The sequence below is a fragment of the Kwoniella dejecticola genome, chromosome 3, assembly GCF_000512565.2.
Source record: "Kwoniella dejecticola CBS 10117 chromosome 3, complete sequence".
Lineage (NCBI taxonomy): Eukaryota > Fungi > Basidiomycota > Tremellomycetes > Tremellales > Cryptococcaceae > Kwoniella > Kwoniella dejecticola.
The window spans coordinates 1,840,135-1,863,347 of record NC_089303.1 but is presented as its reverse complement, the minus strand read 5'-3'; the positions used below and the strand labels follow the sequence as shown (position 1 = coordinate 1,863,347).

At 47.7% G+C, this 23,213-nt stretch overlaps 8 protein-coding genes across 8 annotated transcripts; 4 read left to right on the top strand and 4 right to left on the bottom strand.

Annotated features, from left to right (window-relative positions):
* Nucleotides 1-341: 341 nt before the first annotated feature.
* Nucleotides 342-3,082, bottom strand: I303_103057 (uncharacterized protein; the record flags this gene model as incomplete). Its single annotated transcript, XM_065968686.1, has 5 exons — nt 342-998; nt 1,084-1,849; nt 1,917-2,468; nt 2,522-2,581; nt 2,652-3,082. The coding sequence occupies 5 exons, from the start codon at nt 3,080-3,082 to the stop codon at nt 342-344; spliced, it is 2,466 nt and encodes an 821-aa protein (XP_065824758.1).
* Nucleotides 3,083-4,296: 1,214 nt separating this feature from the next.
* Nucleotides 4,297-5,169, bottom strand: I303_103056 (uncharacterized protein; the record flags this gene model as incomplete). Its single annotated transcript, XM_018406401.1, has 6 exons — nt 4,297-4,422; nt 4,485-4,652; nt 4,733-4,831; nt 4,905-4,952; nt 5,020-5,049; nt 5,131-5,169. The coding sequence occupies 6 exons, from the start codon at nt 5,167-5,169 to the stop codon at nt 4,297-4,299; spliced, it is 510 nt and encodes a 169-aa protein (XP_018264895.1).
* Nucleotides 5,170-5,552: 383 nt separating this feature from the next.
* I303_103055 (uncharacterized protein) lies at nt 5,553-8,101 on the top strand (the record flags this gene model as incomplete). Its single annotated transcript, XM_065968685.1, has 6 exons — nt 5,553-5,710; nt 5,809-6,325; nt 6,461-7,242; nt 7,322-7,432; nt 7,559-7,931; nt 8,030-8,101. 6 exons carry the CDS (start codon nt 5,553-5,555, stop codon nt 8,099-8,101), a joined length of 2,013 nt encoding a protein of 670 aa, XP_065824757.1.
* Nucleotides 8,102-8,460: 359 nt separating this feature from the next.
* Nucleotides 8,461-9,537, bottom strand: I303_103054 (uncharacterized protein; the record flags this gene model as incomplete). Its single annotated transcript, XM_018406399.1, has 4 exons — nt 8,461-8,496; nt 8,606-8,705; nt 9,122-9,239; nt 9,417-9,537. The coding sequence occupies 4 exons, from the start codon at nt 9,535-9,537 to the stop codon at nt 8,461-8,463; spliced, it is 375 nt and encodes a 124-aa protein (XP_018264893.1).
* Nucleotides 9,538-10,023: 486 nt separating this feature from the next.
* On the top strand, nt 10,024-12,905 carry I303_103053 (uncharacterized protein; the record flags this gene model as incomplete). Its single annotated transcript, XM_065968684.1, has 7 exons — nt 10,024-10,141; nt 10,332-10,605; nt 10,829-11,466; nt 11,542-11,868; nt 11,938-12,275; nt 12,335-12,565; nt 12,645-12,905. 7 exons carry the CDS (start codon nt 10,024-10,026, stop codon nt 12,903-12,905), a joined length of 2,187 nt encoding a protein of 728 aa, XP_065824756.1.
* Nucleotides 12,906-13,196: 291 nt separating this feature from the next.
* On the top strand, nt 13,197-15,916 carry I303_103052 (uncharacterized protein; the record flags this gene model as incomplete). Its single annotated transcript, XM_018406397.1, has 13 exons — nt 13,197-13,308; nt 13,413-13,664; nt 13,742-13,748; nt 13,839-13,855; nt 13,961-14,017; nt 14,094-14,224; nt 14,315-14,808; nt 14,865-14,922; nt 15,006-15,195; nt 15,286-15,359; nt 15,421-15,491; nt 15,556-15,655; nt 15,815-15,916. 13 exons carry the CDS (start codon nt 13,197-13,199, stop codon nt 15,914-15,916), a joined length of 1,665 nt encoding a protein of 554 aa, XP_018264891.1.
* Nucleotides 15,917-16,835: 919 nt separating this feature from the next.
* On the top strand, nt 16,836-19,829 carry I303_103051 (uncharacterized protein; the record flags this gene model as incomplete). The annotated part of the gene is made up of 17 exons (XM_065968683.1): nt 16,836-17,022; nt 17,122-17,192; nt 17,293-17,325; nt 17,400-17,469; nt 17,549-17,671; nt 17,761-17,785; nt 17,850-17,879; nt 17,941-18,039; nt 18,126-18,296; nt 18,435-18,588; nt 18,682-18,737; nt 18,825-18,890; nt 18,953-19,020; nt 19,126-19,238; nt 19,325-19,424; nt 19,523-19,557; nt 19,626-19,829. The coding sequence occupies 17 exons, from the start codon at nt 16,836-16,838 to the stop codon at nt 19,827-19,829; spliced, it is 1,605 nt and encodes a 534-aa protein (XP_065824755.1).
* Nucleotides 19,830-20,367: 538 nt separating this feature from the next.
* Nucleotides 20,368-22,383, bottom strand: I303_103050 (uncharacterized protein; the record flags this gene model as incomplete). Its single annotated transcript, XM_018406395.1, has 1 exon — nt 20,368-22,383. One exon carries the CDS (start codon nt 22,381-22,383, stop codon nt 20,368-20,370), a length of 2,016 nt encoding a protein of 671 aa, XP_018264889.1.
* Nucleotides 22,384-23,213: the final 830 nt, after the last annotated feature.

Below are 23,213 nucleotides of genomic sequence, written 5' to 3'. Positions count from 1 at the left end.
ATGAAATTTTGCCAATACCAATACAGTACAATAGAATACAACATGAAGTTGGACGCGGACCATAAAAAGAAAGAGAAACTGAAAAGACATGTTTGGTTCTCCAAAAGTGAGCTTTACTTTTACACACAAGCAGCACAATATAAGCTGGCCATTCAGGTACAGAACGATACAAAAGAAGACCAATAGATTATTTTGGCCTGCAAGGTCAAAAATGAAAGATGCAAACCGGATAAAAACAGGTCAAAGAACGCTGTAAACAAGCAACGTTGATTCACGAGAAAAGGCTCAAGTCAAGGCATGACTTGAATAAGTCATGTCAAGTCAAAATCGGTCACGTCGAATCAGGCGGACGGTAAATCAGAGTCACTTTTTGATCTGATTCTTCCCATGCGACCTTCCTCTCTCGTCATGATCCCATATTCACCTTTGATTCCACTTTCACTGTCACCCTCGGTATCACTTGTCTCGGAATCGAGAGGCAAGTAAGTCGACCGGTAGTCCAGAATACCAGGCGCAGAATGTCTTCTCTTCAGGATCTCTCGACCGTGAGCGCCACGAATTGAAGCAGAAGCTGAAGTGGAAGAAGTTTTAGAATATATCGATTCCAGTGACTCGGATCGTAATACCTTCGCGTTCACATCTGAGAATGCACTGGCAGGTCCGTTCTTTATGCCCGGATCCGGCAGCATATGTGCTGGGATGTAATCGGACGATTTGGAGTCATACCCGTCGAACGATGCATCGAAGTCGAGAGAAGACTGATTGGGGCCTCGATTACTTGAGTAAGAGTCCATCGAGTTGAGCGGGATATAGGTCAAGTAAGATTCGGTGGATCTGCTTTTTGACAATTCCGATTCTATGGTTCTGTTTCTGGTTCTTGATCTGCCCCGCTCGGCAATCGGCATCGAAATGGGCAAGCCATCCAGATCTTCTCTATAGCTTGATCTACCTCTGTGAGATGCGTTATCGTTATCCGACTCGCCATCTGCTCGAGTTGACTATTCACGTAGATGTCCGCGATTTTCCATGAGCTTACGTACGGAGTTCTTGGGACTTCTCGTTTGGCTTGTTATTACGACTTACACCACGATTTCGCCCATCCTCAGACTGCCGCTGCCTATCCATTTCCATCGCCCTGTTCCGGTCTTCCCTGTGCTGCCGCGTATATTCCCTGCCAGCCGCTTTGAATTCCTCGAAGGTCCGTTCGGGGAAGATCGCCTGGATGGGCATCTCGACCAAGCTGATCTCGTCTTCTCCAAGTTCTTTGCCTTCCTCGAGATTGATCATCTGATCAAAACTCATCCTACCGTTTCCATCTGGTATCGGTTCTATTGCTGGTTCGGATGCGGGGGAGTGATTCATCCCTGTCAGGCCCAATCCCAAGCCATATACTTGACATTGTCCTGGCTCGGGTATAGACATTCTTTGCACCTCTTCGATCTCGTGATCAAGACCCGGAGAAGCTGCCGAGACAGAAGTGTACTCTCTGATTGGAGCGAGGATGTCCGTTGCAGAAGGGAAGAATCTTCGTGGTTCGCCACCATAGTCGCTCAAAGCAGGTGTATACAGCTGATCAGACAAGGGCGAATAGATCTCGTCTTCGTCACGATGCTGAAAATCGTCAAAATCACTGTAACCATCACTGGAGATAGGGATATCGATTGTTGGTGATGATGACGGACTTGAAGTTGAAGCATATTCAACGTGTCTGATTTCGAGATCACCGTTCTCCTCCTCGTACTCATACCAGTCGGTAGGAAGTTGATCGGCTTGATCAGTGGTATCATCGTAATAATTTGTATAATCTTGGGTTGCGACGTGTAAATTTGATGGGGGAAAGGATTGTGCTCTATTGAACAATCTGATATCGTCAGCTTAAGGACTTTCAGCCGACTATCAAACAGTGTAAGACTTGCCGATAAATAGAATCTGGTCTGCCCCATCTCTCCCTTTTACCTCCTTGGAATCGGATGTTTCGACTTCTGTATCGTATCCAGATGCCTTCTCGCTCTTCCAACTCTCTACTACGCCTTTGCTGCTCCAATGCAGCAGCCTCGTGCCACGACTGTATCGCCGCCTTGTTCATTGCGAATTTTCTGTATTGCTCCAACTCACTTAATGTCCTTCGTCGTCGTCTAGCAGGCAAGACTAAAGGTACAATGTAGGGAGTCACGGAAGGATATGCTTCGCAAAGGGAGTTCGCAAATTGATCGGTTGTATCATCGGCTTCAACTGCGGATACCGGCTCTTCAACCTGGGTATTAGATGGATTCGAGCCTGCTTGTTGGGCTGAGTTCTCGTCTGTGTGCGCTGGAAAGCACTGTTCCGGCACACTTGGACTGTCTGGGAGCTTTGGCGAGAGCGTGTGATGCATTGAAGGACTAGGAGGGGGAGGGGAGTATCGGTCGATATCTGTTGTGCTGTGGCCGACTTCTGGGCTGACTGGAGGCACATTCTCGAATGCCTCGCTGAAGGGAAGCTCTCAGCTCTGTAATGCCATTTCTGCCAGATAACCACTCACCCGAAACAATCATCTGGCATGACCTCTGTTTCATATGCGGGCTGATGGTGGTTCTCACTACTGATATAAACACTCTCGTCAGCTCAGCGATTTTTGCCTTGTATACTTTGTGATGAAGTCGTGCACTTACCCTTCTTCATCAATGACCCATAACACCCTATCGATCCCCGCGCCTTTCACCGAGACTTCCCGTTCCTGCTGGGCCAAAGCTTCCTCATCCTCCTCCGGTATATCATACAGGCCATCCATCTCGGTGTTGGGAGAACTGTCCACTTCCTCCACCACAACATGTGTTTCCTGTTCTGCTTCTTCCTCGTCTTCTTCGTCTTCCTCAGTTAGCACACCCATGATAGGGGGTAAGGTCAATCGAGAGGGCGATTCGGGTGATCGCTTGAGCTGCCTGATCAGGGTGGCCAAAGCCGCCGAGTCCAGCTGGCTACTTTGGCTCTTCAAGGTCGTGCCGGGTGTGGTCGGAGCGGAACTTGCTGATGATGTAGACGAGGAGGAGGAAGAGGCCGATGGAGTTGAGGAGGCAGAGTAAGATAAGGAAGCAGATATCATTTTACGATTATTTCTTCGAGTCTTTGATGGGAAGGTGAAACATGGATTATGATGGTAAGAAAGCAGCAAAGAAGAAGAGATTGTAGGCCGAGCTTTTGATGCCTTGATTGTGCGAGCACGAAGTGTCGTCTTCCTGTTGTTGCACGAACAAGATTAGGGTGTGGTCAAGGTTAGTCAGGGAGGTTCAGGTTAAGAGTAAGGTTGTTTCGTAAGGTCAATTGTGGTATATGTTCATTGATTCATGTTTTGTTTCGGTCTGTCTCGCTTTGTCTTGTATTGCTTTGCTTTGCGCATGGGCATAAATGAATCAGAGTGCGGTCAGACGTGAAAACGAACATACCTCGTGTTAATTTATCAGTTTATGAAGAAGGAAGGAAGGAAGGAAGATCTTATGGGGTATGGACTTGTTTGATGGTAATTGGTTGATACCCCATTTTTATCATTCTATTGCCGCAGTAGCAGTAGCCTATGCGGTACTCTGATGATAGAGGAATCATCATCAATCCAGATACACATACACACACACGCACACAGATACACACTAAAACATGCCGCAAATCAGATGAGAAACACGACTACGACTAAAAAAAGGTTGAATGAAGATCGCTTCCCATTTTATTCGATCATAGCGGGACCATAGCCTTAGCGCGCTCGGCTATTCATCAGGCACTATATCCGTGCATTCTGATCATGCAACTGCGGTCAAAGCCGAAGTCACAGCTCTCAGGTCTCTTGTATAACCGAGCGCACGGTGCGACAGCCCTTCCCCTGATCTGCGGGCGTCAGAAGGATATCGGGGGCTTTGTATGTGATGTCACAGACATAGTGCGAACTTCAATGTGCATAGCGCGCAGAGCAATCACGGTGTGAAGAAGCGAGGAGCGGTGAGAAGGAGAAGCGAGATGAGGGTGGAGGATAAGACAGGCAAAGGAGGAGAGAGGGACGGAGAGAAGGGAGAGATGGGGAAGCAATCCAGGAGGGGAAGAGGTGAAGAACGGGGGAAAGAGGTCAGTGACATTTCAGGTAGAAATACTGGACACATGAAAAAGATAAGTCTGCACATCATCTTCCTTGGCTTGTTAGATGAGGGTTCACTGTGCTCAGCACAATTTTTCTTCGCACCGTACTCTACTTTCTACTATATGCCATAGATTTTGATTGTGAGGGACACCATAAGTCTTCCTTCACTTCCCGCCCCAGCCACGGACGGCAAATTAGGTCTGTCGCAGAGCCAATAGTCTATCAAATCCTTCTTGACCCTCAATCCGCATCGTATCCCATTCGACCAGACTCTCAGCTTGGAGACGTTTCACGTAGAAATCAATCGAAGGTTGATTCCACTGATATACCTCATCCTCAGCGGCCGTCCATGATTGTATATCGTTTCAACTCTCTGACTCACTTTTAAAACTCTCCACTCAACACGCTTACATCCTCTTTCTTGGGCTATGTGGCCCAATTCACCGAATAGTCGTTTACCCAACCCGTTGGCACGATATTCAGGCTTCACATATAGGTCTTCCAAGTATAAACCAGGTGCGCCGAGCCATGTTGAGTAGGTGAAGAAGTACTAAGGAATCCGCAGTTCCAATCGGTATACTTCGAATAGCTCTAGCCGCGGAAAAGATGCTGAGGATAATTTTGACGCACCAAAGCAAGTCCCACTGCTATACCTTTACTACCATCCTCATTGACTGTGCGGGCAATCAGACATTCCGCATAGCCTTTCTCGAAGATATTCTCAATCATCTACAATTAATTCCTGATCAGTAACCCACTTCGAGCAACCAGTATCTAATGGCAAGGAGGAAGGACAACTAACCATTTCTGGAGTAGCTTTGACCGCATCAGGCTCTTTCTCGTAGACCGCCTTGTACAGAGTAAGAATTAGCCTGCATCTCGCGCACTTGATGACGGTCATATTGAGCAGAGCTTACGAGCTCGACAATCAGACCCAGCAGCTCGGGCTAGATTGAAGAGCTAACAATCAGCTGTGATACAACGATGAAAGCAAGACGGCACGAAAGCAGTTAAAAAGCTCTACGTACCACATCTTCCTTGGTAGCTCGTTGTATCTTGATTGACATCTCTGATATCTTTTCTTCTTTTTGTGTCCCGGTAGTCGTTGGTGTTCGGATCGTGATCACGGCGAGACAGTGAGGTATACTCGTAGACTAGAAATGAAGATGATGAGCACCGAACGAAACATCTAGTTTCAGAGTGGTTGACTTCTACCTGGTTCTCTCGGGATTAAGTGGGGTGAGTATAAAGAGAATTCATCGTAACAGACGAGATCTGTCGGATGCCTGTCTTTACCGGATGGGATGAGCGAAGTGTAATGAGAGTATGCACAAGTTCATCTTGATTACTTGATTGGAGTCTGGCCCTTGCAAAGCAACTCGAACGCGAAGAGACAGAGACCCAACAGATTACGAACCGATCGCAACAGTGTCGTGACGACAGGATCAAGATGCCATCAAGAAATGAGAGTGCATGGCAAAGACGCATCCGTCGACTATTCTTCTTCGTCGGAACAGCTTCGACCGTATGCTTCGTCTCGTCGTACATCCTTGAAAGGCTCAAGGAGACCAAATTGAAAGCTATCAAGGAGAAAAAGAGGAAAGACTTGTGTGTGACTGAGATCCCTTCATCGAATCTTTCGCTATGCAAGATGCAAGTGGAAATGCTGATCGGATTCCGGTTTTGCATCGTACTGTATTATCCAGAATGAAGAACCATTTCACCTCTCTGATATCTACTATCTCATTCACTCTCTACGCTCTTCTACCTACGATCCAACCCCAACTTTTCGAGGCTTATAACACAGAAGAGATATCTCAGGCATTACAAGGATTGAGCTCTTCAAGTATCGCTCGGAGCGAAACGAATTTATCCGAATCGACAAGTAGTTTAGATCCCTCAAATTCGAATTCGAATTCAACAGCTGGCAATTCTTTGCTGCTTTCTGGAAATCCGTCAGCCGCTAATCAAGATACGACCACTACTCCACATCCTGGCTATGGCTCCATACGCACGGGCACCGAGACCGAACCCCAGAAGTCGGAACATGGCAATCGCGAAAATCCTCAAGATCAGGTGCCATTGCAACCACCCGAAACTGCTGGTTCAGTGACGGAATCGTGGGCTTCAGAATTCAGTCGGAGAGAAAGCGGCTCTGAGCCAGAGACGGCGAGTGAAGGGATGTTGGGAAGTTCAATTGGCCAGATCGATACTGAAGATGCGGTGAGTTCCTCCATGTATTCATTGCTGAGCCCATCCTCTTTCTCTCTCCTTCTGGAAAACCTGGCATACTTCGCATCAATGCGAAGCAAACTGGGTTGCATCTGCAGAAAGCTGATCCAATTGAACCCCTTGCAGATGTCTTCCGTCGTCTCTCAATCTATATCACTTCCTCCAACCGATACATCCTCACCCTCCCCGCCTTCCGACTTGAGCAACTTACATCCATCTCCACCCAGATCTCAGCACGGCACCGATACCGAGGCGGAACTCAAAGACAACAAATATGCGGGAAAGAGTAAGAAGGAATTATGGAAAGAATTGAAGATCCAAAGTCTCACTCGAACAATCACTACTATCTACATATTACCTATGCTTTACCTTTTGACGGCATCCCAGTTATCCATCTTAGCGAGATCGAAATACCTCAAAGATATCCAAGATTCCCTTCGGACCGTATCTTCAGCTTCACCAGGAACAGTCTTGCGCGAAGAAGAGGGCTCTATTACGCCCAAGGTCAGCAGCGAGGGTGGGGTTGGTAGTAGACGACAAGAGGGGAGAAAGACAGGATGGTTACCTTCTCCTTTCTCCTTGTCTTTATCGTCATTCTCCATCGAGTCGATGGGATTAAGTGAATATGCCGAATCAGCAACTTCGATGATCCCTAATCCATTATCGATCCTCCCTTCTTCACTTACAAATCACCTTCCATCGATCATCTCCCCGGCACGATCTGCGCAAGTAACAGGCGAAAGTGCCCGTCAAAGCGAGGAGATCCTGGCTATGAGGAAAGCTGAAGAAGAAGCTACCAGAGCAGAAGCCGAGAAACTGTTCTTGACTTACAGTTGGTGGTTCCTCAATAAAGGGTGGAAAGGCATTGCGGACCGAGTAGACGAGAGTGTCGAAAAGATCTTTGGAAAGTGAGTGTTGCACTTGCAAAAATCTTAAACACAATGGAATGAAGTGTTCTGACCTGGGCTGATGGATTATGGTAATTAGCATGCCGCTGAAGAAGGAGCTCAGTATCGAAGACTGGGAGTTGAGGTTCAAGGAAGTACGAGCGGAGATTGAAATGGAATTATCCCCCGATTCGACTATCGAGCTGTATGAGTGAGTTGTCTGCCATCATTATGCTCGCATGTCCAGAATGATCGGTCAAGCCATTCCTCCAAATACCATGGAGATTGACCCGAATCGAAGCGCGATAGACTGACATTGCTAATGCCATGTGAATAGCTTCACCTCGCATATCTTGCCCTTCCCATCCTCTTCAGCCTCGAGAAATAGTGAGATACCTTATCCAAGAACTCCATCGAATCATTCGATATACCTGCAAGAATTGTTCGATCAATCGAAAGAACAACTGCAATCTTCTGATGGAAGGTATTTGATAGAAAAAGGTATATCTACTTTAATGGGCGATCTCCTAAAATCGATGAAAAGTGATTTGTACATGCACGATAATGCGAATCCCACTTCGACGTCTATCCAAACACGAACGGATACGGACACGGCAAAGGGAAAGGAAAAGAGATTGGTAGACTGTTTACCTGCTATCAATGCTTGGGGTAAGAACATCTGGGAAGGAATACCTGATTCTGGAATTGAGGTGAATTATCCCTTTTCGCTTGCTCTTTCTATCACTCTTTCTCAAATAAATGGGGACTTCTGAGCTGACGAGGGTAATGAACTGCTTATTTGGAATAGGCACTGCTGAATGTACCGGAGTTCGAAGGGTTCTCAGCATTGGTCTTTGGGGATTGGGCACCTAGATCATAATTATGAGTCTGATCGAGATGCTCGTGAATCCTTAGCTACTGGCTGAGGGGTATGTATGTTGTACGATACAGAACGCAGAAAGTGCGCATCAATCTTCGTTTGCTTTGCGGTTCCAGTCTTCATGATCAGCCTTAGACTGGACGCTCGAGAATCACTCAAGGAGGGATGTTGTAAGCTGAAATTGGAAAATGCACGTGCAGCGAAGCGTTCTCCGTACTGTGTCAATGTGTCGCGTGTCAATCTGAACAATGTGTCAATATGTCAATGGATGCAACCGCACTTCCGGACCACATGCATCTTTCCCATGGAAAAAGTCTACATATTTGTGTAAGTACAAGCCTGAGTAATCCGGTCAAGGTTTACTCGGCATCACCAGCTGGGATGTTGACTTCGGGCTATACGAGTGGAATAATCAGACGATCAGCATGAGGATTGTGTTTGACTCAAAAGGTTCACGACTACCGAGGTATCGCAACAAGAAGAAAGAGGCCGCACTCAACTCACGTTGTAGAAAAGAGTTTGCATACCCCATGGGAAAGGCTTGACTCGGAAGTTCATGTATGAGTACACGGGTCTCTCGGGGGCTTCACCGCCGTTCTCGTGTCTGATAAGAAAAAATAGCACAGATGTTGTCAGCGTCAGCAACTCTACCGAATTTCTGCGATTGCGCTGTTGATCCAGTGATCCTCGTCCGCCCTCTCGTCATCGAAGACGCAAAGTCTGTTCATTCCCAAAAAAAAAAAAAGAGACAGACGATTCCTCCCCAACCCTCTGCCAAGATCCTCTATGCTGATATCGTATTTGTTACCATCAAGGCCAGACCTCTGATCATCGACCATCTGCGCAGACCTTCAATGAAGCCCCTTTCTACTCGTGCGCTGATTTCCTCCGACTTATCTCCTCCATTCACGACTTCGCGCCGACACCCCAGTATGGCAATATTCCAAGGTCACAGCATCCCGAAATCCATAAAACCACAGAAAGAGGAGAACGAAACAGCATGAGCGCACGCAAACTCACTTGATGTGCTCGAGGTGTTCGTGGTGAGCAGCTTCGAGCTTGTATGTCCAAGCGGCACCTACGAGGATTCCGGGGATGCAGACGAAGAACGAGATCTTTCTCCAGAGGTCGGTGGTTTCTAAGTTTCCAGAATATCAGAATTAGCAAGATGTCCGTGTCCAGATGATCCCTTCACCCCCTCCGCCTCATCAGCAAAGCCCCCGATCGCAGTGATCCCCATTTAAAGGCGCCGAATCCCAAACCCCGAACCCTCTGTCTGGCGGATGATACATGAGACGAAGACCCGTTGACCCACCAGCAGCATGTTGTCTGACGGCATTTCGCTTGGCTACGAACTCGTTCTCCCCTGCAGAAGGAGCGGCAGAAGCGAAGTTTCGGACGGCGGGTCGGACTGATCGGGCTACTTGTCGCAACATGTTGAGTATAGCTGAGTGGTGAGTGATATATGTGTTATAAATGTGTGATGAATGTTGTGAAATGACAGTTGGTGCTTTTGTGGTGGGTTTACGTGAAGGACGAATCAGGTCAAAGCAGATCCAATGATCCATCAAATCGATTTGTTCCGACAGAGAAATAGGCGCGGGGTAAGCCGAGAAAGGAAAGGACAGAATAGGCATGACGACGCATCGCAAGATGACCCCGCTTTTGCCACGTCACAGGAAATGCGGGAGAGTTGGTGTGTCGCGTTCCGTTCATTCATTCATCATTGTAGCTGAGGTGCATAAAGTCAACTTTGAATTTCCTATCCATAATCACTGAAGATAAAAGGACAAGCGACGACAAGAGCATTTCCGGCTGACAGCTGTCTCGCATCCTCGTCAACTCCTACTGCGGCCCTTCTCATTCCCACTGGGCTCTTATAACGGCGACATCGACCGAGACCACGAAAAGGGCGAATCGCCATGGCACCGGGTATATCGTATGACGAGTCGGGCTCTCTGGCAAGTTACTTTGGAGTAACATTTCTAGCTATCGTCTTGATACCTTGGACGTTAAGCTCAACTAGATCAGAAAAGAAGAGTGAGTTCATTCATTCCCGTTTCCTCTGGTTTTCCTTTCAATCGTCTTAAGGTCAAAACACATCAATCACTTGTAACGAACTTCCAATCACCTATCATTCCCCTTCGAATGCCTTGCGCTCTCGTGCTTCCTCATGACAACAAACTTGAAAGAATGGACGAGCTAATTAACATCCCCAAAAAACGTTCAGAGACGCTTCAACCCCTCTGCCCATGTCCAGAATGCACGTCCTCGCCCCGCCGAGTCCATTCGATAAAATCAACAAAACGTAAACGAAAATTCTTGAAGAAGGCTATACCGCTAGCTATCGGTTGGGGGATATTTGCATACTTATCCTACGCTCTCTCTCAAGCACCCAGACTAGAGGGTGAAACGATCTACAACCCGTTCGAAATCCTGGGCTTGAGTGATAGTAGCAATGAGAAGCAGATCAAGAAACATTATAAGAAATTGAGTTTGCAATTGTGAGTAGGGTTTCTTTTATCGAAGTGAAAATCGCTTGCATATGATGCTTGGGGAGTCCGGCAGTTCTCCCACATCCACTCTTCGTGATGGCAGATGTTTGCATTCAACGTGTTGCATCTCATCAGCCTTGAAATTTCGATGAACTCCTTTGTTCTCGTTCGACCCTCAGGACGGGAGACTTCTACGCTGTAAACTTAGTGCTAATACCCCACTGCTCCCTAGCCACCCGGACAAGATCAAATTAGCGGAGAACCAAACCAAGGAAGATGCCGAGCAGAAATTTGTGGAGCTTACAAAAGCCTACAAATCCCTGACCGACGAAGTGACTCGCGAGAACTTAGCGAAATACGGTAATCCGGATGGACCACAACAACGTGAAGACAAAATTGCTATTCCTCAATGGGTCGTCGAAGGCAAGAATTCCATTTGGGTGTTAGGTGCATACGGATTGGTCCTTGGCGGAGGTATTCCTTGGGTGGTCGGTCGATGGTGGTTCGCCCAAAGAAAACTTACTCGAGATGGCATATTGAACCCCACCGCCGAGATCTTCTTCCATCAATTGAGGGATGATACGGATTTCTTCTCTTTGATGTCCCTCTTGGCTTCTGCTCTCGAATTTGGCGCTGTTTTAGGCAATAAGAAACGAGGAAGTAAGAAGGAACGAAAGGAAAGACAATCGAAAATCGATGAGTTGGAAAAGGTTATCGATGCTAGAAAAGCTGAGATCGGATTGGAAGAGAACCCATTGATGAGAAGAGAGAATAAGGTCAATGTCACTACTGCGGTTGCGAAGAGGGCTAGGGCGTTGTTGTGGGCTCATCTGCTTAGGATCGACCTGAATGACCATCGACTTGAATCTGGTATGTTATGAATCTGTACATTGATCTCAACGACGGTGAAAGATAGCTGATATGATACCTTTTGACGACTTGCAGAGAAGCTGGCAGTACTACGAGTCACACCACCATTGCTCAGCGCGTTGCTCAACATATCACTTGCACACAACTGGCTCGCTACCTCGCTGCTGGTCATCAAGCTTCAACCGGCCCTCGTACAAGCTTTGCCTACCGATTTGTCTCCCTTGGCCCAATTGCCTGACATAACCCCTGAGCAAGGTATCGAGTTGCAGATTGTCAACAAGGCTGAGGGCTCTCGATGGTTGGAGAAATGGATCAAGACCGAGAAGAAGGGTGTCAGCGAACAAGCGGTCAATGTTGCAAAGTACTGGCCAAGGTTGGAAATCATTGATGCTGAGTTCAAGGGTAAGTTAAAGCCGTCTGTCCAAAGTGCATCGTCAACCCGGATAGCTGACGTTTGGGCTTATAAACCAGTCGGAGACGAGACTCTGGTGACTCCAAGCTCCATTGTGGAGCTGACGTACAAGGCTCGATATGTCTATCCCACCACTCCGCTATCTCTCTTATCCAAACCTAAAGCACTCTTGCCTAACGGTGATCATAAAGAGGAGGCCGCCGACTCGGTGGCTGATGTCGAGGATTCAGTGACGCAAGTGGAAGAGGAAAAGGAGACTCCTGCTCCAGTCGATGTCAAGGAGAAGATTGTGGAGAAAGTCGTGGAAAAAGTCGAAAAGTCAGTGCAAGAAGTCAAGGACAAGAAGAAAGTCGAGATTCCCCCGAACGGTTTCGCTCATGCACCTCATTGGCCCCAAGTGAGTTTGGCGCTTTCATCGACGTTGCTTTGAAGGGCTACGCTGATCGTGAGGGGCAGTTGCGAAAACCCCATTTCTACGTGTTATTGGGAGACTCGAAACTTGATAAAGTTATTGTGCCTCCCTTTAAAATCACTGATATCCCCTTACCGAAAATGGACGGGACACCGAGCGAACCCAAGGAATTCACTTTGCAATTCCAAGCTCCACCTCAGGCAAACTTGTACTCGTTCGTAGCTCATTGGAGAAGCGATACATTCTTGGGGTCTGATGTCCAAGTTCCTATAATGGTGAGTGAGACGCGCCAGATACTCCTGCTTCTCTTCGCTGCAGTGAGATGCTGATGAAGTGATGGGTCTACGACGACAGCTCAAAGTAGAAGATACACCGCAAGAGGAAGAGATGATAGATGACGATGATGATGATATATCCGAACCTGAGGAAGATACTTTAGCGGGACAGATGGCTATGATGAGAGGAGGAAAAGTGAAGCCTTCTGCTGTCCATGGTGATGATGCGGACAGTTCCGAGGACGAGGGAGAATATGAGAGTGAGAGCGATGAAGAGACGCCTGCGAAGAGTAAGAGGGTGAGAGCGTATAATGAGGATAGTGATACGGATAGCGATTAATGGGGTTGAGGTGGTATTCAGGGGGAGAGGTGATGAACAATGCATGCACATATATCATTTTGTGCAACTGTATGGATATGGATGTATGGGTGAATGCGACAACAGAGGGAGACGGTGATGGCCGCTCGGATCAAGTTCGGATTAATCGAGTTGCAACTCGCTCTTGCTGAATTTCGGATTATCCAGAAAGTTGAACGATCTTTGATTATCTCCGACTCGAAGCTTCGACAGGGCTTGCAGGACAGTTGAGCACACCGGCAGGAGTAGCTCTGTTCCTTTCCCCGAGAGATTATGAGATCCACCTCCCTTCCTTCTGCCATAAGAGCTAGCTCTAGCTCTGGTGCTACGAGCTCATCTTTATGTCCCGTTCGACGTCGGGTAGTGTCTCGGTCCGTTGAAAAGGGTACGTTCCCTCTTTGCTGCCTCCGTTATATCTGCTGAGAGACCAGCATATCCACATCTGAGGGATCTGCAAGCTGAATCGGACCCAAATTCTCTGACACACAGCCAAGCGCACTTTTGTTCCAGCACAAATACACACTCGTCAATACTCCTTATTCAACTCGCCTCACCCTTCAAAACCCCCGCCATACGGACAACCGCACCCCGTCTCTCATCCGCACTTGATCAGTACCGATGAGCTGACGCCCGGAATACCGCCTGAGGAGTATGAGGCGCGCAGAAAGCGGTTGATAGAGAGTCTGGGAGATGGGGCGAAGGTGGTTTGTATGGGCGGAACAGTCCGGTTGATGTCGCAAAGTGAGTCGGATCCCATGCTGCACTGTCCGTCTTAGGAATGCTGGATCATACTGACACGAGGGAGTTGATGATCTTAGGTATATTGTGAGTGGTGCTACGGCATTTCTTTGCCATGGTGCGGAATAGAGTGAGTGTAGAAGGAAAGCAGAGACTGATTTTGTACTCCGGATGCAGTTATCGATTCAGACAAGGTATATTATTCCCATATAAGCTCCTGGATCACTGCATTCGCCTATGCCATTTCCGTCTTGGATTATCGAAGCTGACGCCGTATACTACTTTGTCTCTTTGGACAGCGACCGATTTTTACTACTTGACAGGCTTCAACGAGCCAGATGCTACTCTGATATTGGGTGCGTCTTGATCCTATGCTCAATGAGTCCCAGCCAATCGCTGGATCGCTCGCTCACAATTCGCCGCTTGATACAGAATCGGCACCGTCAACATCACGAGGATACAAGTACACACTGTTCGTGCCGCCGAAAGACGCCCATGATGCTCTGTGGGAAGGTGAAAGGGCTGGTGTAGAAGGGGCTGTGTCAGTATTCGGCGCGGATGAAGTAAGTGTCGCTTCCTTACGATCACAAGCGATACAATAATAGCCTAGAATGAGATATGTGTTGACTGATCGAATCTCCCTCCCCCTACAGGCCTACCCAAACACGTCCCTTTCCTACCATCTATCAAACATACTGAACCTATCCCACGGTCAAACGCTATACGCTTCCCTCCCACCCAAACCTTCGCCTTCAATCTCTTCTCAGCCTTTCCATCCTCCTTCGCCCCGTCGGCGGTCCTCCCTCCTCAAATTATTCTCTTCGGCTTCCTCCTCTTCCTCGTCCTCATCGACGATGGGAGTCGATATCAACTCAAATGATCCTCCTCACTTAATGATCGCCGCTGCGTTATCGTCGGAATTCGCTCAACCGCTAGAAAAGCCTATCCAGCAATTACGGATGATCAAATCTCCTTTGGAGATCCAGCAAATGAAGAAGGCAGCAGACATCAGCTCCCTGGCGCACACGAAAGTCATGCGTTCTGCGAAGGCGGGAGGGAGAGAAAGAGATTTAGAAGCTACCTTCGAATACGAGTGTGGGATCAGGGGAGCGGAGAGACAGGCTTATGTGCCTGTCGTAGCGAGCGGGTGAGTCTCTTTCGGCCGTGGCCGTGGTCTGAAACTGACTACAAATGTTCCGTCAGAGCGAATGCGCTGGTGATACATTATACAAGGAACGATTGCGTACTTGACCCGAACGACGTGAGTCGGATCAACAAGCCGAGCTGGGCAACCCAAGGAGTTGTAGCCATACTGATACTGTTTCTGCTTGTTGTCGCTTCCAGTTGGTTCTGATAGATGCGGGATGCGAGTATAATATGTACTGCTCCGATATCACTCGGACGTTCCCCGTCTCTGGACAATTCTCCGATCCACAGAGGGATCTGTACACTGCTGTACTTAACGCACAGAAGGAATGTGTGCGGCGATGTACGGTTGAGGGAGGAGTGACACTAAGCGAATTACATAGAGCAAGTGAGTAGTTGCGACTAACGAAACAAAGTGTGATTTGTGGTGAGAGGCCGAGCAGAAGCTGACACGAATCACAATTCTTTCGTCTTACAGGCTGCGGGCTTCTCTTGGAGGAATTGAGGCAGATAGGATTTAAGTTGACCGTGGGCGATGTAGAAAGGACTTTGGTGAGTCAAGCTAATTTGCAGCCTGCATCAGGGTCCTTACTGACTCCCGGTCGTCCTGCAGTATCCACACTTCTTATCGCATCATCTCGGATCAGATCTACATGATTGTCCAACAAGGGATCGAAGCGCTACGTGAGTTTTTCTGTGCTTTTTTGAGTCTGTCTGTCATTCCTACTAATTGAGAGACTATTACTAGTCTGGTCGAAGGGAATGTCATATCGATAGAACCCGGAGTCTACGTCCCATACGATTACAAATTCCCAAAAGCTTTCCACGGTTTAGGCATTCGTATAGAGGTGAGTGTGATTATCCCCGTTACGTAGATGGGCCTCGGAAGAGGTCTTCCTGGTGTCCCAGCAGGAGGTCTTTTTCGACCTACTCGTCTTATCTTACGGCCGAAGTGAGGATGGATGCTGACGCACATGCGCTTATGATCGTTCTGATGCGTCTGATAGGACGAAGTCGCATTCACCAAAGATGGTCCACTCGTATTATCAGCGAATGCGCCGAAAGAAATCAAGGATGTAGAAGGGGCATGTCAGGGTTTGTTGGGATAGGTACTGATATTTCGGCATCTGCATTGCACTGCATGGGTCTCATTCTGTATGCATATACCGCACAACCTCATTCACGTGCGTACGAAAGCGTGTGGTATAGCAAAGAGTGCCCACCCGCTGCCGCATTGTGTTGTCGTAGATCCGAATCCGAAATTGCTTCGGAACGTACTACTAGGTGACGTTGAGCACGCGCTACAAACGTTCGAAGCAGCTCGGCTAAAAATAACCATAATTCTTCGCGTCATCTAAAAATACGATTCCTGCGATTCAACGTGCTTGGCAGTTGTCTAATCTAAGATACGGTACATGCGGGCCGCTTTAACTTTAGCGCCGTTCGACATTAACATTTAACAATTTAAAGGTCAGATGACACGTTCGACGGTCAATCAGATAGACATCATGAAATTATCGCTTAGACTAGGTCCATGCGTACGAGAGTTGTCTCTTGAAATACCTGTATTTCGCATGTGAGCGACGCTGAAGGGCTGAAGGAAGCTCACCTGAAAAATCGGAACAAGGTTAATTATAGTCCGTCCGACGATTGGAGTGAAGCAAAATGGTCAGATGATACGAACGTGATAGCTCTATCCCGCTGACTGGCCGACCTACAATATCTTTGACAGGGGAACAGGGAACGGAGGGTGAGAAAAGCAGAGATATCTACAACTCGGGATGACTTGCACGAACGAACATTTTGGTATATATTCAATCGTGTGACTGCAGAAAAAGTCATTCGGACCGCTTTATCCACCATCACCTTTCAACACCTACCAAAAAGGTCGAAAAGCTAAAGCGATAGAGAAACAGACAAAGAAGAAAAACCAGGCGAACAAGTCAATCTATCCGATTTGACTTGAAGAGGTTATCGATATTCCAGCTGTACCTTGATAAGGATAGGTCATTCGATATCCGATCAAATATGTCCCATCAACAAGATATAACTCCATTACCCGTTCTGGGCTCTCACTCCCAAATTGCGATGGAGGGACTCGCACAAAATAAAGACACGGACAAGAACCAGAACAAGAATATGGGCGGTGAGATCGAGAAATATCAATCTCCGGAGGAGAACGGTTCTGCCCAAGTAGACGTGGAGGAGATCACTCGTGAGTTTTCAGCATCTAAGCATCTTTGCCTAGCCTTCTTACCTTGTTTTCTACTACAATCATACTAACAGACTGATTTTGACGACGTTACGACCGCAGAAAAAGCTAAGCTGAGTGATTATTTTACGTTGCTGGCGACTGGTTTCGCACTGGTTTCTGATGGTTATCAAGTGAGTCTACACCGTCCGATCCCATCTTGTAGAAGTGGTGATCATTACCTATCAGATAAGTGTGAACGGAGAGCTGACGGGATGTGTGATGATTGTCCAGAACAATCTGGCGACCGTTTTCAACCCTATATTCGTGAGTCCTTGCGATTCCAGGCCCCGCTTCGCTGCCCGACTGTAATGCTGATTGATGATCCCCGTGGTTGGCAGAAAATCATCTACGCCTCTTACTACACCAGTTCTGTCTCTACTAGAGTATCAAACTCACTGTTGATTGGAGGTTAGTCCTGCCATGATCATTCTACATTCGTGATCGCACTATCCGAATTGACACTGATTAAATCTGATCTTTTACACAGAAATTATTGGTCAAGTTGGAGTCGGCTTGATTTGCGATTTAATCGGTAGAAAGACTGCCATGGTAGCTACGACCATGTTGATTGTGGTTGGTGGTATATTGGCAACTGCCTCGTCCGGCTCTAGTAAGTGAAATGTTTTCAGCACTTGTCCTCATCCCCCCCCCCTCTTTTGAGATCGATTGGATGGATTACTGATGATGAAACATGTGTAGCTCCTGCCGGTCTCCTCTGGATGTTGTGAGTATTGGTCCTCGCTACAACGAAATAACTGTCGTTGACCTTGATTGATTGATTTACATAGAACCGTATCGCGAGGTATGGTTGGTGTGGGGTAAGTGCCATATCCCTCGTCTTCATTCTTCAAGAGCTCACGACATGACATGTTCTCGTAGTGTTGGAGGAGAATATCCAGCTTGTTCAACCAGTGCATCTGAATCTGCCAACGAGAAATTCGGTAGAGACCGAGGAAAGGTGTTCATCCTAGTGACCAAGTGAGTGCGATTCCAGCTCTCGTTCCACTTTTCTTTCGTTGGAACATCATCGACGATTTGGGGAATCACGCTGATCTAGTTCATAGCTTGATGTTGTCCATCGGAGGACCGATCGTGATTTCCATCTTCTTGTTGATCATCAATGCGGCAGGATACAAGGGCACGACTTCCGCCGAGGACATCTACAAGTTGAAATATACTTGGAGGATCTGTATGGGAGTCGGAGTCTTGATACCACTCAGTGTATTTTACTTTAGGTAAGTCACTTACTTCCACCCCTTCTGTCAATTCTTCCTCCTGTCCGCCTTGCCCCATATAACCGTATAACCGGAAAGAGGTGACGTGACGCAAGCGAGGTTCAAGCTGACTCACGATGTGCTGTATGCCATGGACAGATTGAAGATGATGAACTCGAAGCTGTATCGACGAAACGCTATCAGGCATTCACCGCCATACGGCTTGATCCTTCGAAGATACTGGAGAACGCTCTTGGGTACGGCGGGAACTTGGTTCTTGTACGATTTCGTGACTTTCCCAAATGGTATCTTCGTGAGTTTCTCACCCTCAGCAGAGCCCAATCCGCCACAGCGAATGATCACTGAGTTAAGAGCTGATTGTACCTCATCGGCGGCACTTCTTTAGTCGTCGACTATCATTAGTGGCGTTATCCCTGGTGCTGGCTTAGTGAAGACCATGGAGTGAGTTTCTCGTATCCCCTATCTGTCTTAAAGGTGACCTTCTTCGATGATTGCTCTCGAGAGACTGAATGACTGGTTTGTATGTAGATGGACACTCTTGCTTTCTGTACTTTCTTTACCTGGTGTCTTCCTCGGAGCATGGGTTGTCAAATAGTAAGTCCGCTTCTCCCGCCTCATCTTCGATGTCTGTTCTGACAGCTCGATGGACTTGATAGTACCGGCAGACGAAATCTCCTCATGATGGGTTTCTCAGGATACATCATCTTCGGATTGATCGTAGGCTGTGAGTTGCAACCGTTCTCATCTGTGTTGTGTCCGGTCAATTCGAGAGGTGTTCGATGCTGTTCGTGGTTGGCTAATTGTTTGATGTCCGATGTTCAACTCGCAGGCTCCTATGAGAAGATCACCAAGATCATCCCTCTCTTCATCGTCTTCTACGCATTCATGCAAAGTTCAGGAAACTTCGGTCCAGGTAATATGGAAGGAACCATCTCTGCCGAGGTGAGCTGCTCTGACAGTTTCCTTCTTCTTGACGCTCGATGCCTCTCACGATCGCGCTTTATTGACGATTTCTGTGTCTGAATTAGTCTTACCCCACTAGTATCAGAGGAACATGTTATGGATTCAGCGCAGCCGTCGGGAAAGCAGGTGCTGCGATCGGTACCCAATGTTTCACTCCTATTCAGAGTGAGTCCAGCTCTACCACGCTTGTTCTGCTTTTTCCTTGTCAGGTGCAGGAACAGACGACTAACTTGTTTTTACTTCGTTGTCTGTGTGTTGGACAGATCATCTGGGGAAGAAATATACTTTCATCATCGCAGTGAGTGGACCGATCTCGGACATGTAGTTGTTCTGTATACTGATACGAGTTGTCATTGTGTGCTTTAGGCATGTTGCGGAGCCCTCGGTGTACTGTTAGCCTACTTCTTCGTCGAGGATAAAGGTAAAGACAGACTAGAGAAAGAGGATGAGCTATGGAGACAGTACCTCGTAGATCACGGAAAGGGCGATGTAGTTATGGGAGATGGATCGTCGGAGAACAGAGCGGCTGTTGGGAATGCGGAGAAAGGTGAATTGAGCTTTGAGGAGTAAAAGTCACTTCAACTCCTGATCACAGAGATCAATTGAAGCGAGATTCTACCTATGTTACACCAGAGTACGACATAGTTGGATCGAGATACACTTTGAAAAACAAGACGAGAAATAGAGGATATACTCGTACAGATTATATGGTTTAGGCATATGAATCGCTATTACCTTTATCATCCAGGTGGTAGTGGCTAACGCTGAGGAGCAAAGCATCGACGATATGGGTATGGTAGATTCACAGATGTATCGTAAATTGCATAAAGTCATTTACATGTAAATATGAGAGAAAGGAGGATACCCAATTATCCCAAAGATGTATATGTATCGTATATCAACCTACTGTATCGTGATAATATCGCATTGTGTGTGTACTTTACAATGGTGTGTGCTATCTTTGAGAAGCCAGAGAGTCGAATTCATTATTCTGAACCTCAATACTCCTGTCACGCAGAATTACAGCATCCTCCTCCTCTGTTCAACGTAGTCCAAGGAATAAACCCTTCGAATCCTAAATACTCGTTTACGGTCACCAGATCTTCCTTTACAAAGCGATCTCATCCATCTTCTCCTTCTCCTTTTCCTTCTCCATCTCGCCCTCTTTGGCGTTGGCTTCAAGCAATTTAGATAATTGATCTTCATCCTCACTCTCAGCTACGCCTTTCAAGCTGCTCTGGGGTGTCCCCAACTCTTCCTCTAATTCAGTGACGGTCGTTCCCGTTGTACCTCTAGACACCCTCCTATCCCTGTCATCCTGATTGCCGTCAAATACTAATTGCTTAGTACTGATTTCAGGCGAGGGCTCCAATTCGGCATTCCCTTTATTGGCTTCCACCGGAGGGAGAGGGAGTTCTTTTTCCCCTTCATTTTCTTCTTTTACAGGTCCAGGTTCAGACTGAGGTTGAGGTTGGACTTCTTTCTTTCCTCGCGAAAAGAAATTGGTCACACTGATTTTCCTGGCATTACTCGGTCTTTCCCCTGTCGTGGTGTTCGAACCTGGGCCTGAAGAGGGTCCTGAAGGAGTATTATTCGCCGGAGGGGAGGTCACACCCACGCCCGCGCCTTTTGTCCAGCTACTGACAAAGCTGCTCAGGGGAGTCTGTGAGGTCGTAGAGGCAGTCAAACCTGATGTAGGGGTAGGGAGATCTTCGCTTGACGGTGTAGGCAGGGGCGAGACAGTCGCTGAGGACCCTGCCCTTGAGCGGTTAGGTGGCGATAGACTCTTTTGGGGATGTTGAGGCGATAAATGTTCTTTCCCAGGCGATGATACTGGATTGGCAGCGGGAGATTTTGAAGCATTGTTCCAAAGCTTGAATCCCCATCCGCTCGCTCCAGCGGCTTGTCTGGCTCTTTCAGCTTCAGCCTCAGCTGCTGCTTCTCTATTCCTTTGTTCTTCATCTGCGTCCCTATCAGTAGGTAAAGGCGGTAATCTGATTCCTTTCAACAAGTCTGCCGTCGATCCTGACATTTCCCCATCTGCCGCGATACCGCCTTCTCCTCCGGAGGAAGAAGAAGAATTGCTAGCCATAAATTCCCGCAAGGCTTTGAGACAGACTTCACTTGCCATTCGAGCTTCTTCACTCTCTTCCAACTTGTTCTGCATAGCAGCTAGTTCCCCTTTGAGTCTGGATGCCTCTTCGATAGCTTCGATCTCCTTCTTCGAGGGCAGCTCTATGTTCTTCGATTGGATCGAGGAAGGAGGTTCGGATGTGGTGGGATCATCGAAGTATCCGGACGAGTTGGGGTTACCGCTCAGTGCGAAATTCGGCGAAGGGGTATTGGCTGTCGCGCTGGTTGATGGCGAGGTATGACCTAATCTCAATTCTCGGAGCCCTTGACCGCCAGGTCGGAGCGTCGAGTCTCTCTGGTTGTTGTGCAGGTTCGGCGAAGTGAGGTGGGATGTACGATCCAGAATATCGGAGGGCTCAGATTGAGAGGATTGCCTTCGGTGGGATCGCATCATTGATTGTCTCTTGACCAATTTACTCTCTCTTGTATTCGAATTCGAATTCGAATTCGAAGATGATCCTTCGATACTGGATAAGATTTCCTCTTCGCCCGCTTGACCCTGCAGACCTAGTCCCAGCCCACCAGAAATCGTGCTCATCCTCTTTCGATCCGCCTCCTGTTTTTGAAGCGTCATGACTCCTCGACGAGCTTGTTCTACTTGTCCTCTGAGCATCTCCACGTTCTCTTCGGCCACCTCTCGCTTCTTGATTTCCTCTTGCAGTTGAGCCTCGACCGCCTCCTTCGCAGCGGAAAGAAAAGCATACTGGTCTTTCAGCTGAGCCAAGGCAGTCTCCACATCTGACAAGGAGGATAGCCTCGTAGTCTGGGTGGATATGGTGTTCTGAGCAGTGGTGAGGGACGTTCGTAAAGATGCGATCAATGATTCGGTCTCTTGCGTATTGGACTTCGAGTCGGAGGAAAGGGATGGAGGGACAGTAAAGTCTGGTGTGGGAGTGTCGGGCGGAAGAGCAAGTGGGACGGTAGCGATGGGTGAGATGTTGGGGTCTGGGGAGATGGGCAGCGGATGATCCGCTGGGTCTGGCGAAGTCATGTTTCACGTCAAAGCTGAGTGAGGGAGCGGAAGCGATAGGATAATTAGCTACATTCACGTGTAGTCTCTCCATCATCAACATCGTGTTCGTCGACATCCAGTGTTCACTCACCTCGACCTGAAGTCCGATGATTGATGACTTCACTAAGCTGAATTTCGGCGATACCAAATGACCTGGATATGCTTCGCTTGTCTTCAAACCTATGATATGTAAAAGAAATATCCGTCGAAAGTGTAGTCGGATGATAAGGATGGAAGATTCCTCTTTCTGTACTCTAGTCGTTACACGTAAAGGCGTCGTCAACGTGGGAATGTACCGTACCGTGCTCCAGTACACTCAAAGCGAGGATTGAATGTAAAATCGTAAAATCGGATTGAGAAAGGAACGGGGGTGCGGCAAGAAGATCGTTCAACGATAACTCGTGGGGATGTAATTTTGTCGTACCGCCTTGTTTATATCGATGCGATACACAACCGAAGGGAATGAGTGGATCGCTACAGGTATGCGACACCAGTATCTGTCAAGATGCAAATACCTAATCGCAGATCTGCTGCCTGCTTTTTTGGGTTTAGTTTGGTGCGGCAATGGTTTCCCTCTCTAGACGCGTCGTGGCCGTGAGTTTAAGGAACAACCATTATATTACACTACTCATGATACAAAGTCCAGGCTGTTCTGTAATCTATGCATGCTACAACATATTGACAGTCGATATCTGGATAAAATGACACGAAACCCCATCTCTCCCATTTCTGGTACTTACAGCCAGGTTCGAAGCCATACTACCCACTCATGCGGCTTCATGGTGGCGACAGCAATACCCGTTGTGAAT